We start from the raw sequence: 14,191 nt of genomic DNA, 5'->3' as shown, positions 1-14,191 counted from the left end.
GTAAGAGGAGATCTCATTTTCTTCTGACAATTGCAAGCCTCGTTGAAAAGCTACTAAACATAAGCATACTCTGAGACATTCAATATTTTTTGAAAATTTTAGTTGCCATCTTTTGGCGGGATTTGTTAAATTGTTTTGTCTGCTCATGCTGTAGTGGGACTGCCAAGAGTTGAATCATCAAAGAAGAAGGAAAAGTCTCGAGATTTGGGAGTGCAGTCTTAAATATTTAATGGTAGACTATGAACAGCTCTAAATAAAAACATTTTTGCAATGCTTTTCATAATTCAGTATAACATGTATACACCTGAAATGACCTTACTAACGTCTTGTTTTGTCAAGGCCCCTGGACTCATTAACATCCCAAATCGGGATTGGGATGGGACGGCCTAAGCATTCATCAAGAGATGTGATGTGGGCAATTATTACTTCCATAGACGCCCTGCCCTTTAGTGTAAGATCAATTTTTCAACAAACCATAATATTATTATGACTAGAGTGAATCTTCTAAAATACTTGCTTTGCCCTTTTTATACTGGGGTTGCGTATAGCAGATTCATCAAAGAAGAGCGAAGTTCTCAAATTTTGGGAGCCTTGTAGTTATAAATATTTTCTAGGGGACAGATCTAAATCAAACTCAGAGATATTTTTCATGATCTGGTATGGTCTATATCACGTCTGTATACACTAGAAAATGATCTTACTAGCTTCTTATGTCGTCAAGTCTTGTGGGCGCATTAACCTCCCAAGTAGGTATTGGGGTGGGCTGGCTTAAGCGCTTGTTGAGAAGTACAATGTGGCTTGTTTTTATTTCTTAGATTCCTCTACCTTTGGTGTATAGACACAAATATCATTATGAATAGGAGCAAATCTTCTAGACTGCTGATAGAGATCTCATTTTCTTGTGACAATTGCAAACCTCAATGAAGAGCTAATAACCATGAATGTTGTTGGACACATTTTCAATTCTTTTTTGAGAATTAAAATTTGCAACTTTGAGGAGGATTGGTAAATTACTTCATCTAGGCCTACTGTACTGAGGTTTCTCAGAGCAGAATCATCAAAGTAGAGGTAAGTTCTCAAGATATGGGAGCTTTGTATTCTTAAATGTTTTCTACTAAGTTTGAACAACAGTAGATCAAACTCCTTTGCACTATTCTCTATGATCTGATATAGATTGTATACATGTGAGAACTGCCTTACTAATATCTTGTTTCTAACACTTTTCATGGCAACAACCTTCCAAATCGGGATTGGGGCAGGCAGTCTTATATGCCTTTCTCTTGGTGCCCTCCTTTTGCCTAATTTTTGTTTTAGTCTTCTCATTTTGCCATCATTTTGACCTTTTGGTGCCTTTCTTGTCTCCTTCATTCCATTTGTTTTCACCTTTCCGATCCTTCCTTGTCTATCCAACATCATTGTTCCTGTTGAAATGATCTGCCTGTCCCCTTATTTCGCGAACACCACAGGCTGGACTGATGATCTGTTAACTTTTACACATCAGTTGGCTTGATCACGTGGCTGTTTTGGAATTTAGAAATTGGTTTTAGGGTTTGAACCCTACAAATTGGTTTCTTTTTGCCATTTCCAAAGGTAGAAATCAATAATCTTCACTTGATATGTTTTCATCTACTCTTTGGGATTATTAGAGAACTAGGAGGAGTATTTTACGAAGGGAAAATAAGTTGCATGCAAGAACCATTGAAGATTTGAGGATAGGAGATTCACCTCTAGTATATAACAAGTCTCTAGAGTTCTTAGCCATGATCTACTAGGGTTTCTTTTATACACCTCGACCTCACCTACAGCCATCTCTTTACAAGTGCTCAATCCAAGGAGGAGGTTGATGTTCCTACTAGTTGATTCCAAATAAGCATCTCTCTATCCCACCCATTTCATTTATGCAGGTCAGATTTCCTACCATATGCTTGTTACTTTATTATTGCATGTTATTTATTTTATTGCCATATAGTCATGCATTTATCCCAAGGCTTAACCATCTGTTAACTTATTGCCTTACATTTACACCCTAATTTTCTTGTCAATTTTGTTATCCTTTTAGTTTTTACCTTGGGATGCTGGTATCCTATATAGATTGTCATTGTTATATGTCCACTAAGATATGTCGTCTGCCTTTCCCTATGTAGAAGTTGATATTATTAGGGACCTCATCTTAGAGTATACATGGTCAATCTTCAAAAACAAGCTTGCTTTTTCAATGTAACGGAAGTTGTTCATGAGTCAATCTCTTTAAGGGGTTCTAATCCTACACAAGTTCCATCCTATCAGTTTTAAGTACTTCTCCATTGTGCCTAATCCAAAAATATTTATCAAGGAGTAGTGAGTGAAATTTTCTCTTGAATAACTTTGCATGAGTATACATTCAACCACAGACTTTAATGGAGCTGTCTTCTAGGGAGCTGGTTAGTGACTCTTCTATATCTACAATAATACTAGTTCTCATCCAAATTTTCATAGCCTTCTTAACTTTAAGGAAATTTTGACTAAGACGCTTTTCCACATTCATGCAAAAGGAACAAACAAATGGCTCCACAAAACTTATTTTTATTATATTAATATACTATATTGTCCTCAAACATTGCACGCCCATGCATACTGGTTGCATAATCTATAGTTCGAATAGCCAATAGGAAACCAAATATATTTTTACAAATATTGGCTAACTCAACATTGACAATTGTACTATCTTTATTCCAGGCCACCAAAATGAGGTTCCTTTCTTAAATGAATTTTCCCATGTAGGAGTTTTCTTTCAACAAAAGAAATACTATTAGCAAGTAATTTTTTTATGAAGTTTTGCCATTAAAAAATGCTATTACTAAGAGATTTTCTTAGGGCAATTTGTCCTATAACAAATATCTTGCACTTGTATACATAGATACAGACAAAAGGCATTTTATTCATGTGGTTGCCATGCAATTACCAAAACTGTAAAACATTAAGTGGGTAAAGAATAAGCATTCCTCTAGAGCCCTCACAATAAGGACTAGATTATAGCCATAATCAAGCCTATCATGTCAATCCTCAGTAATTATTTGATATTCATCACTGACATTCTATTATAACTGAAGCTTATTAATTTCATGTTTATATTTAACTCTTCCATATCCATCCTACCTTGTGTAAATAATGGGGAGGGGCAACCAAAGGTCCTTGCAAGGAACTTTTAATAAAGTCACAATCTATTGGGAGATAAGCAAGCGACAATTTTGAATTTAGGTCACCAACATTCTCTCCAAAAAAATATTAATGAAAGCTCAGCACATTATAAGGTAATGATAAAATCCAGTTCATCATCAGCTCAGTAATGGAGCATATTTGTAGGCTTGAGTTTGATAATGGCAAGTGTATTATTAAAGACAAGCTCAACAAACTTCCCATATTTTGGCCAGGGATAGATTCTTTGAACTCACAATTTGTTAGTCGCTAATTGTTATATTTTTATCATATACATAATGTAGGGTTATGGACTAGCCAACCTATTGGGTAATTATATATTGTACCTTATATTTAAGTTTACTTCAGTAATTTATTTATTTACTTGGATGAATTAAGAAAAAATGAGCACACTGTATTTTGATTTATGGAAGTTTTGTGCCATGTCTACCTCATATAATTCTTGATTGACAGAAGGAATACCAATCACATGCACTTTAATCATAGCAACATAGGCATCGGATTGAATGTCAATCTAGGCTATGCGACCACATCTTTGTTAAAAAATGGGAAATTAAAAATAGTTGACCCTTGGACCTTTCCATCGACTGCATGTACAACAAATTCTACACATACTTGATGGGAAGGATGTGTTTTCCTAGCTCAACCTCATGAACACATATTTCAATCTAAACAGCACAACCAAAGATTTGAAGGCGGAGCTTGCACCTTCTTTAAGGAAGCCAAATCTTATCAATGGTAGAAATGGATTTGGAATGAAAGAATGGCAACACTCACTTGGAATGCTAGCTTCTTTATGCAAGAAAAACCCAATTAATGGTGGAAATGGATCTGGAATGAAAATATGACAACGCTCAATTGGACCAAGTTTTGGAAGTAAATTACTTCTTTTCACAACTTTCCAAGTTAAAACAAATAGGATCAATAGTAAAGGAACAAAAATGCGGATGGACCTTGGTTTTTTTGACCATCCAGATTTGTCCATATCAATCCATACATTTCAATTCCTATAGAAATTTTACCAATGCTTTTTTAAATTACAGCTGTCTGAATTCTGCGACCTTCCAAACAAATCATTTTTTTCAAACTTAGCAACTATGCAATTGATAATACCTTGGCTTCTCTACTAGAACTTAATTTTTAAATCCCTATAAGAGGTTGAAACTTTAATTGGAGGCTAACGAAGGGGGGTATTCAACTTGAATTGAGCATTGATAGTCTTGCCATTGTTTGGAAAGCTATGCAAATAGTAATAAATTTGGGTAAGAAGAACCACTACCTATGGTAAGAGTTCCAAACTCAAACTAAGTAAAAGATACAAGATCCTTCAAAAACTTCAATTCCCATTCAGTAGTTCAACTAGTGGATTAACAAGAAGCACAAACTAGCAACAAGGGAATGATCTATCACTAGTATAATATCTTAAATACTTCTATCTAAAAAAGACCAAGAAATATCAATTTAGAGATATTTTATTTACAAAAGGAAAAAAATATTGATATACTTTACCTTATTTTTATTTGAAGGGTAACTTTTATTTACATAAGAGCTCTTTTATTGTTTTAATTTTCTTTTTATTAATGTTAGAATTGGAAAGGTAAGACACGAAAATCTGAAACTTAGAAAAATCTCACAAGAACAAGATACACATAATTTTATCCTGGGAAAACCATCCACCTGAGGGTGAAAAACCCAGCCACACCAAAAATCAACTTTTATTAAAGGCACTAATCTGATACAAAGCTTCACAAGCTTAATCACTTGACAATTAAGAGAATAAGTCGATAATGTCTCAGACAACTGATAGCTCCAACAATATGGCTTGAACATAGGCTTTTTATATATGTCAATCCCTTAAACTTCACACATCCCCCAAAATACAATCCACAACCATGTGATGACAAAGAAAGCTCGAATATGAATATAGTGAAGGTAGACAAAGAGCCAACACTTCACGCACCCAATATCCAAATCGGTAGTTACATTGAATTATGTTTCATAAACCACCATCGAAAGGAGCAGCAAATACGTTGACACCGTTGCACTTCTTATCGGATGTAATACGATAAGACGCTTCCACCAAGTGCAAAATTCCGATGAAGCCAAAGGAAATATGTGATGGTCGATGATAGGTAACAAGAAACCGGAAACACTTCCAGCTAAGAAGGAACTCATAAATGCAAGATCAATATCTTTGAACAGAGACGAACTGATAAAAGTAAGGCATGATATCAACAAAATGGTTATACAACCATCGCAGGAAAAATAAAATCTCCTGCAGCGTATGCAAACATTAACACTCTCTCTTAGCAAAGGAGATATTATTTTCTGATCCCTCATGGAGTCGCTCAACATGACAAACACAATGGCTACACCCATATATATATAAAGCAACATTTTATCACAGATTCTCTCAACATGATAGCATCATGGATTCACTCAACATGATGTTCACCATGGCTACTCCCACGAGTGAAATAAACACAAGCTCTCATCACGGAGTCACTCAACGTGATGTTGTCATGGAGTCTCTCAAATGACATCCACCATGGCTACTCCCAAAGGGTGGAACAAGGGCTTTCACCTCAAACTTCTCTAGTAGAGAAGAATGCATTAACAAGGGCTTGCACCTAAAATATCTTCATCATAGAGAAAAAATGCATTACAAGGGCTTTCACCTCAAATTTCTCCATCACAGAGAAAAATGCATTACAAGGGCTTTCACCTCAAAGTTCTCCATCACAGAGAAAAATGCATTGCAAGGGCTTTCACCTCAAATTTCCCCATCACAGAGAAAAACGCATTAACAAAATCTTCATGATGATGTGGCTTCCTCTAAACCTGATATCAACCTTTTAACCTCTTTGTCCAAGATTTCCTCTAATGAAATGACAAGCTCCTTCTGAAGTTGGATGTTAGGCTCCCTCTGAAGCTGAAATGTTGGGCTCCCTTTGAAGATGAAAAGACCACGATCCTAGGACCCCAATTCCAAATCTCCCATCAGTAGAGTGGCCAACACTTATAGCAGTATGTAACATAATGATAGCCTAGAGAATGCTCAGATATAGCATTCAGTTTGAAGTTCACAAAAACATGCTATGCACCTAGAATATGTGTAGCCTCCACCTCTTTATTGCCGGTTCCCAGTGAGTTAGTCCGGTAGCTGGGTCTTATCTTCTCATAAGACTCCTCCAACATTGTTCTTTATATCAAGAATCTTTTGGTATGCATTAAGGTCTTCTCAAATACACCACATACTGAGTGTCCTCTCCTTTGAACAAGACAAAGATTGCAGATTATAGCAATGACAACAATGTGATAAATGATTAGAGCAAGTACAAGCTGATAGGATGCAGATGCCAGATAAGAGCAACAACATAGAGAAGCCTTGATCTTGTCCTTACAATAAAGTGGACCTCACATGATGCGATACCCTCAGATCAGTCGCATTACAGAGATCCCGTCGTGTTTTACAGGGCCACTCAAGAAATCCGAAATAGGAAGAAATGAAGTCGCAACTTAAAGAATGGTGTTGTCTTCAGAAAACATAGACCGAATAACACCAAACAATAAACAAGCAAACCTCACAAAATCCTGAGGCCACCTGTGAGGGAGATGACCTCAAACTCGCTATAATACCATGTTAATGTTAGAACTAGAAAGGTAAGACACATAAATCTGAAACTTAGAAAAATTCTCATAAGAACAAGATACATAGGATTTTATCCTAGGAAAACTGTCCACCTAAGGGTGAAAAACCTAGCCACACCAAAAATCAACCTTTATTAAAGGCACAAATCTGATACAAAGTTTCACAAGCTTAATCACTTGACAATTAATAGAATAAGTAGATAATGTCTCAAACAACTGATAGTTGCTACAATATGGCTTGAACATAGGCTTTTTATATATGTCGATCCCTTAAACTTCACGCATCCCCCAAAATACAATCTGCAACAACCGTGTGATGACAAAGATAGCTCGAATATGAATATAGTGAAGGTAGACAAAGAGCCAACACTTCACGCACCCAATATCCAAAGTGACAGTTACATTGAATTACTTTTCATAAACCAGCACCGACAGGAGCAACAAATACATTGACACCATTGTACTTCTTATCAGATGTAATACTATAAGATGCTCCCACCAAGTACAAAATTCCCATGAAGCCAAAGGCAATATGTGATGGTCAGTGACAGGTAACAAGAAATCAGAAAGACTTTTTAAATAAATTTTGGTTGTAAAATGTTTTTATAATAGTCACAACTGACAGTCCTTAATGCCACTATAGAATGCCTCCTGCTTAAGTATAATCATCAACTTATCTTCCTTGTTCTATATCCCACAATGATCTGAAATCACCTAAAAAACTATGCTTTGTGGATTATAAATCACCAAAATCTTATAATGCTCTGTATTAGAACTATTCTTTTAACCTTTGGAAAGTGAACTATGTTCACATAAACTGAAATTACTGCAAAGCACATGCTTTCACACCTAACACTTCAGTTTTCACGTGAGAAACCCCCAATTTCTTGGAAAAAACCCAACTTGATAAGTGCCTACAACACTTCTACCTCCTTGTATTACTTGTAAATCAGTACAAACCAGAGGTATTGCAACTCTCTTTGTTTGGTCTACCGTGAACTAGAATTGTGGTTTTGGTGCTCAACAACGGTGACTCACACTTCTCCAAGACTTACAAGAAGTTTTAACGTACTTCCGAACTCCTAGGTCTAGTCATATCATGGTCCTCCTGTGCAGTGGAAGCCTCCAAGATTGGAAATGAAGAATCAAATTTTAAAATAATCGATAGTTTCTTGTTCCTTAATTTACCTTGATCCTTTTGGGACCGCACATTCTTTGTTCTCTTGTATCAAACCTTTGCTTATGCTTTTCAGCTACCCTCCAAGACTCTTTTCACCAAAACATATTGAAAACCCAGCATCGAAAGCTTCAAATCATAAACCAACTTAACTGTTGGTCTATCAATTGCTCTAACTTCCAATGTAGGTGATTGGTTTTAATTTCCATCTTATTTGAAATGGGTTTGATCATAAGAAAACACGTTATTGATGTTCTAGTGACAATTTGTGATGAGTTTGGTCATTGGCTATACACACCTTTTTTCTACTATTTTGGGACAAGTGCCATTATGACTCAATGTATCATGATTACATAAAGACCAGTCCAGTTCGTCATGAACCCATCATGAAGACCTGTTTTTATTGCCCCCCTACAATTCCTTAAGTCCTTTACACTAAGTCTTTGCTTGATCCAAGCACCCATACAAATTGCGATGCTTCTTTTCTTCAGGTTGCCTGGACTCTAGGGCCTACTTTTATCATCTGGCATATTTGGTTGGAGAGGAATCGTAAATTTTTTCATGATGTTAGAATGATTGTTCAACATTTGTGGTGAAAAATTATGCATTCTCTTTGCGAGACGGTTTTGGCCAAGTGTGACTTGGCTGGAGGTGTAGGTCTTGTTGATTTTGCTATTTGCAACCATCTCAACTTTCCTCTTCAGGAAAATGTTTCAATGTGGGCTAGACAAGTCATGCAGAATATATGTAGACATCCTTTGCTGAAGGTAAATTGGGAGGGTCACGGGACCCCTCCTTAGGGAGTTTTGAAAGTTAACACTGATGGTTCATCATGAGGGAATCCTGGTCCTGCTGATATTGGTGGGGTTGGTCGTGATAGTTCTGGTGATGTTCAGTTTATTTTTTCTATTTATAAGGGTATTCATACTAATAATTTAATGGAGGCTCTAGCCATTTTGTATGCTGTGGAGCGTGGTTGTGAACTTGGTTGGCATAGGATTATTTGTGAATCTGATTCCCGGGTGGTGGTGACTTTGTTTAATGGTCGGCGGCTTGATGATGTTAGTTGGCACTTAGTTGTGGTTATTAAATAGATTCTTCGGTTGTGTGGATCTCTGGAATATGTTACTTTTAATCATATTCTTAGGGAGTGGAATAGAGTTGCAGATTGTTTGGCCAAGTGGGCTTTTGATCAAATGCTGAATTTGAACATTGTGGATTGGGGACAGTTACCTCCAGCACTGTCTCATTTGTTAGATAACTTAGTGGATAATGACAGGGTGCTGTAATGCTTTTTATTCTTTTTGTGTTTGAATTATTTTTTACCCCTCTTTTAGTCAAACAAAAATCTTCTTCTAATTGTAACTCTCTGTTTTATTTCAAAAAAAGCTTTTTGTGCTGAGTATTTTGACCATTCCACCATTAATTCCAATCAGAGCTGCTTTTTTTGGATTGAGAACGAGGCTGAGATTCAGTACATCCCTTAAAAGAAGTATGGGATTCTCAAGGTGAAATACTTTTAGCTAGAAAGAAATTTTACAACGCTTCAGTTTGCAGTTATCTCAAGCTACAGAGAAGGCCAATGTGCCTATGGTCAGAGACATGACTCCTATGAATTTCAATAGAATGATAAGGAAAATGATTAACCAAAATTTTCCTTGGTTGGGTAGCATGCCAAATCTAGTTTAGCATGAGGCCTATCGTGTTTGTTTAAAGATAGACCATAAAATTAGTGACTGATAATAAAAAAATTTCCCTTAAGCACTTTTCTGCATCATACAATAGGAGTTGTGGCTTTATAATATGCCATAGATGTTTTCCTCTTATTTCATGGGGAGCACATCCTCTTCATTATTGAAGATTCTAGTTCTACCATGCTGTAATTGCCATTTAGGATCTGTGTTGCTTTTAGGTATCATTTCCATGCCTAATGCTGCAGTAGTTGACCAAATTTCTCTTTCGAATGGAATTTGTGAAAAGTTTTCTAGTCCTCTTTGGGGTCATATTTCTGTGTCTACTTTTGCATGTCTTCTCTCCACCTAAAGAATGAAAATAAATCTAGATTTTGCCCTGGACCACCATAATGGCTGGAGCCTTGTACCCCAAAGCTTGTACATAGTTATGACAAATCACTGTAGCACCATTATCAAAGAAGATCAGAGGACAACATCTCAACTGGAACAATACCTAACATATAGATTGATTCTTCAAACCTTGATATCTTTAATGTCAGTTGTGCACTGAGCGTAAAACATTTTCCCTTTTTACTGAACATTTTACATGCACGTGCAGGTAGTCAATTATAAAATTGCATTGTGAATCAAGATTTTTCTTTCGTTCCAAAGCAGTTTCCCAGCTCGACATCCTTAGTTTCCTATCATTCCTATGAATCTAAATGTTGATTATGTCCATTTGCAGAGAGGAATTAGTACGCTGCATTGCAGACCCAGCCTGTGCAGCAAATGTTGCTTGCATCGAAATGTGTAATAATCGTCCTGATGAGACAGCATGTCAGGTCTCTCTCTCTCTCTCTCACTCACTCCCCCACCTATTTTTGTCCACCTTAAACGACAAGTATAACAGAGATGGAAATTTATTAACCTGCATTATGTTTGCACAATGTTCGAATGTTCGATTTTTTCTTGCATTCTTGGTATGGTTTAGAATTAGAATATTAATTTCAAGCATTAAAACCTGTTTCCAGATCAAATGTGGAGATCTGTTTGAAAATGATGCTGTAGATCGCTTTAATCAATGTGCATTGTCACGAAAGAACTGTGTACCTAGGAAAAAAGGTGAAGGGGTGTCCCCTGTTCCAGACCCTTCTGCTCTTGTTCAAAATTTCAACATTGCTGATTTCAAAGGACAGTGGTACATAAGTGGAGGCTTGAATCCAATTTTTGATACCTATGATTGCCAAGTGCATGAGTTTTATCCTACATCAAGCAATCTTACCGGAAAATTGTCATGGAGAGTATCAACCCCTGGCGGTGGTTTCTTCACTCGTCATGCTATTCAAAGATTTGTGCAAGATTCCTCTCAACCTGCGATTCTCTACAATCATGATAACGAGTATCTTCACTATCAGGATGACTGGTATTTTACTTTATCCTATACAAAAATGTTTCATCAAAATTTCATTTCTAATTAGTATATGATTAACTCTAGTTATTTTAGTTGGCTCTTATTTGCAAATGTAATCGTTGAAAGTAAAACATTATGCAATATTTTTTCTAAGGATGGGGTCTCACGGAAGGGCTTAAGTTTCTATTTTTAGAAAGAGGAGGTTTCATGAAGGAAATTTTTTGTTGCTATGGATTATTTGAAATATTTTCTTAGAAAATAGAAGCTCCTATTTTTTAGGCTTGCATATTTGAGGGGGTGAAAATGGGATGGTGCTAGAAATTGCTCCACCAACTTAGAGATGTTATAGTCACTTCTCAAACATTTAAGATTATATTTCTATTAAAAAATAGTTTTGAAGGGAAAATGATTTTTTTAATTGTTTTATCAATATATTATAGTAAACAAAGGTATTATATTCCTTAAATTTTGGAGCTTAGACTTTTAAGTGAACTCCACTACAAAATTAATGGGACCAACAACTTTAAAACTTTCCTAAAAAATCTCAGTAGCTCTCGCTCTATTTTTTAGGAAGCCCCTCTCCATGAGATCCCAACCTAGTTAGTTGTCCCAATAGATAACACTTTACAACTCTATTTTTTAGGAAGCCCCCCTCCATGGGACCCCAACCTAATCAATTGTCCCAATAGATTACATTTTCTTTATAGTGAGATTTTTGGATTTTTGTCTTAATTTTTATCTCAATATTTTAGATCATATTCCATCATTTATCATCTATTAAAGTAATATTGTTATATTTAGCTTATAATGGTCATTTAAGTTGTTTTGTTAACTTTCTTTTATTTCTTTAGTTCTCCATCATTTCTGTTATGAAGGGATCTTCTTAATCATCTATTTAAGGATTTTTTGTGCCTTTGTTCAATATTGACTACGATTTCATGGTATTAGAGATAAGGTATTTTTTGAGACTTTTTTGGTAAATTTATTTATAAAAATCATGGGTTTTTTTTCTTTCAAAAAATTGTGATTTTATTTTTTGAACAATTTTTTTTCCTTCAAAACCATTGTTTTTTGAACATTTTTTTTCAAAATTGTGGGTTTTCCTTCATGCCTCTCTACTCATGTTGAGACATTTGCAAATCGTCGTTTCTTCAAAGCTTCAAATCATGTGATTTGGGTGTTTTTTCGTGCGTCGACTCTGCTCTTTTATTTTTTGCGACTAGGGTTTCTTTGGTGATAGATTTCTGCAAGGGCTTTGTTGCTTTATTTTTTTTTATCAACTTTAAGAAAATTGGGGCCTCTTATTCTCCTAGTGTTTCATACCCAAGTCTATTTTTTTTTGCAGCAACTTTTTACAAAAAGTTTTTAGATCGTGGGTTTCAACTTCTTCTTTTTTTTGCCAATTTTTTAAAATTAGGAATCAAAGGTGTTTAGGGTTTTCCAAACCTTTCCTAATTTTTTTAGTTAAGCTACAATTTACCTCATTTTTTGTGCCTTCAAACAATGGGAGCCATGACTTCTTTTCCCAACGTCATGTTGGAAGGCAATTAGAAGTTCAATAACAAAAATTATAACACCTAAAAACAATGGATGGTCACAATATTTGAGTGCCTTGACTAGATTGTCCTTTTTACATACACTCATCCAACAATTGCGGGTAAAGACTAAGACAAATTTGATGAGTGTAATTGAGAAGCTAGTATGCACTTCAAGCTATCTGTCATAGATGAAATGCTTCTAGAGGTTCCCTCTAGCAAGACCTCTACAAAAATTTGGACTCATCTAAAATCTCTGCTTGAAGCGTTTGATAAAGGCAGAGCTTTTTTCCTTGAAAATATGTTGTTCTCAATCATGATGGATGAGAAAATGTCTTTATAGGATCATTTGATGAAAATCAAAGACGTTTGTGATCAAGTGGAGGCCATTGGTCGCAACATGGAAGAAGAAGACATCATTGTTATAAAACTGAAAAGATTACCATGATCATATGAGCATTTCATAGAAACGCTAAACATCACCTCTTTAAATGTTGATTTAAAGTTTGATGATCTGTGCAAAAAGCTCTAACAACAAGACAAATGGAAGAAGAAATTTGGTAACAGTAGCTATATAGTCAGTGTGGAATAAGTTTTTACCACCAAAGATGAAGGCAAGCACAAGTCCTCTCAGTAGAAAGGACAAGGAAAATTTGATGATACTTCCAAGAATCCGAAGACTATCACATGTCATTATTGTGCTAAATTTGGTCATATGAAGAAGCACTACAAAAAGTGGTTGGCTGATAAAAAATCCATCCAAGGAGGGTCTCAATAGAAGGCTCATGTTGTATAACATTTAGAGTAGGAGTCTACCTTCTATGCATTCATGGAAAAATGACCAACACATCATGCAAAGTCTTCTACATGGTATATTGATTATGGAGCATCATGACATTTTACACACAAGAGAGATTGGTTCTTAGAGTATCAAGCTTTGTTTAGATATTGTTATTTTTAGTGGTGGTGAAGAGTATATAGTTGTCAACATAGGCAATGTTCAAATTACTTTTGGCAACAGAAATATCATTTTTCTCAATGTATACTATGTTCCAAGCATGAAGCTCATTTTTCTCTCAGTAAGTTAGATTATGCATCATTGTCCCAACTTGGATGTCCTATTCAGTGCACATAAGTGTCATATTGTTGACAATGAATCCAAGAAAAAGATTGCAGTTGGCCTCGAAGATCATGGGTTCTATCAGCTGGTTGATACTTGAGAGTCTCAGGAGCATGCATTGGCTACAAAGAGTTCTTCTATCAGTACGCTTTGGCATCAACATTATGGGCATCTCAACCTATCTTGTCTCTCTTAGTTGGCTCGAGAGAATATGGTAGAAGGCTTACCTGAGGTTTAAAAATAGGAACACAGTGTGTGTGAAGCTTGCTAAGCAAAGAAGCAACATCAAACTCCATTTTCAGAAGGTCCTTCAACTGGATGCAAATATTTTTGGACGAATGAATATCACATTGGTTATTGGTGTGAGGTTTTTTCTCTTGTTTGTTGATGATTTTAGTAGAAAAATGTGGGTGTTTTTCCTCAAACCAA

The 14,191-nt window shown here is 35.7% G+C and overlaps 1 protein-coding gene across 1 annotated transcript in view; it reads left to right on the top strand.

The window, feature by feature from the left end:
* Positions 1-14,191, top strand: part of LOC131043841 (violaxanthin de-epoxidase, chloroplastic) — a 36,899-nt gene that overhangs the window by 7,076 nt on the left and 15,632 nt on the right. The window contains exons 3-4 of the mRNA XM_059216776.1: positions 10,442-10,538; positions 10,728-11,119. Coding sequence (XP_059072759.1) covers positions 10,442-10,538; positions 10,728-11,119 — 489 coding nt within the window. The remainder of the gene's footprint in view (positions 1-10,441; positions 10,539-10,727; positions 11,120-14,191) is intronic.

The sequence above is a fragment of the Cryptomeria japonica genome, chromosome 2 (assembly GCF_030272615.1).
Source record: "Cryptomeria japonica chromosome 2, Sugi_1.0, whole genome shotgun sequence".
Taxonomy (NCBI): Eukaryota; Viridiplantae; Streptophyta; class Pinopsida; order Cupressales; family Cupressaceae; genus Cryptomeria; species Cryptomeria japonica.
Note: the sequence above shows the minus strand (reverse complement) of the source record. Positions and strands in the feature narration are given on the sequence as shown.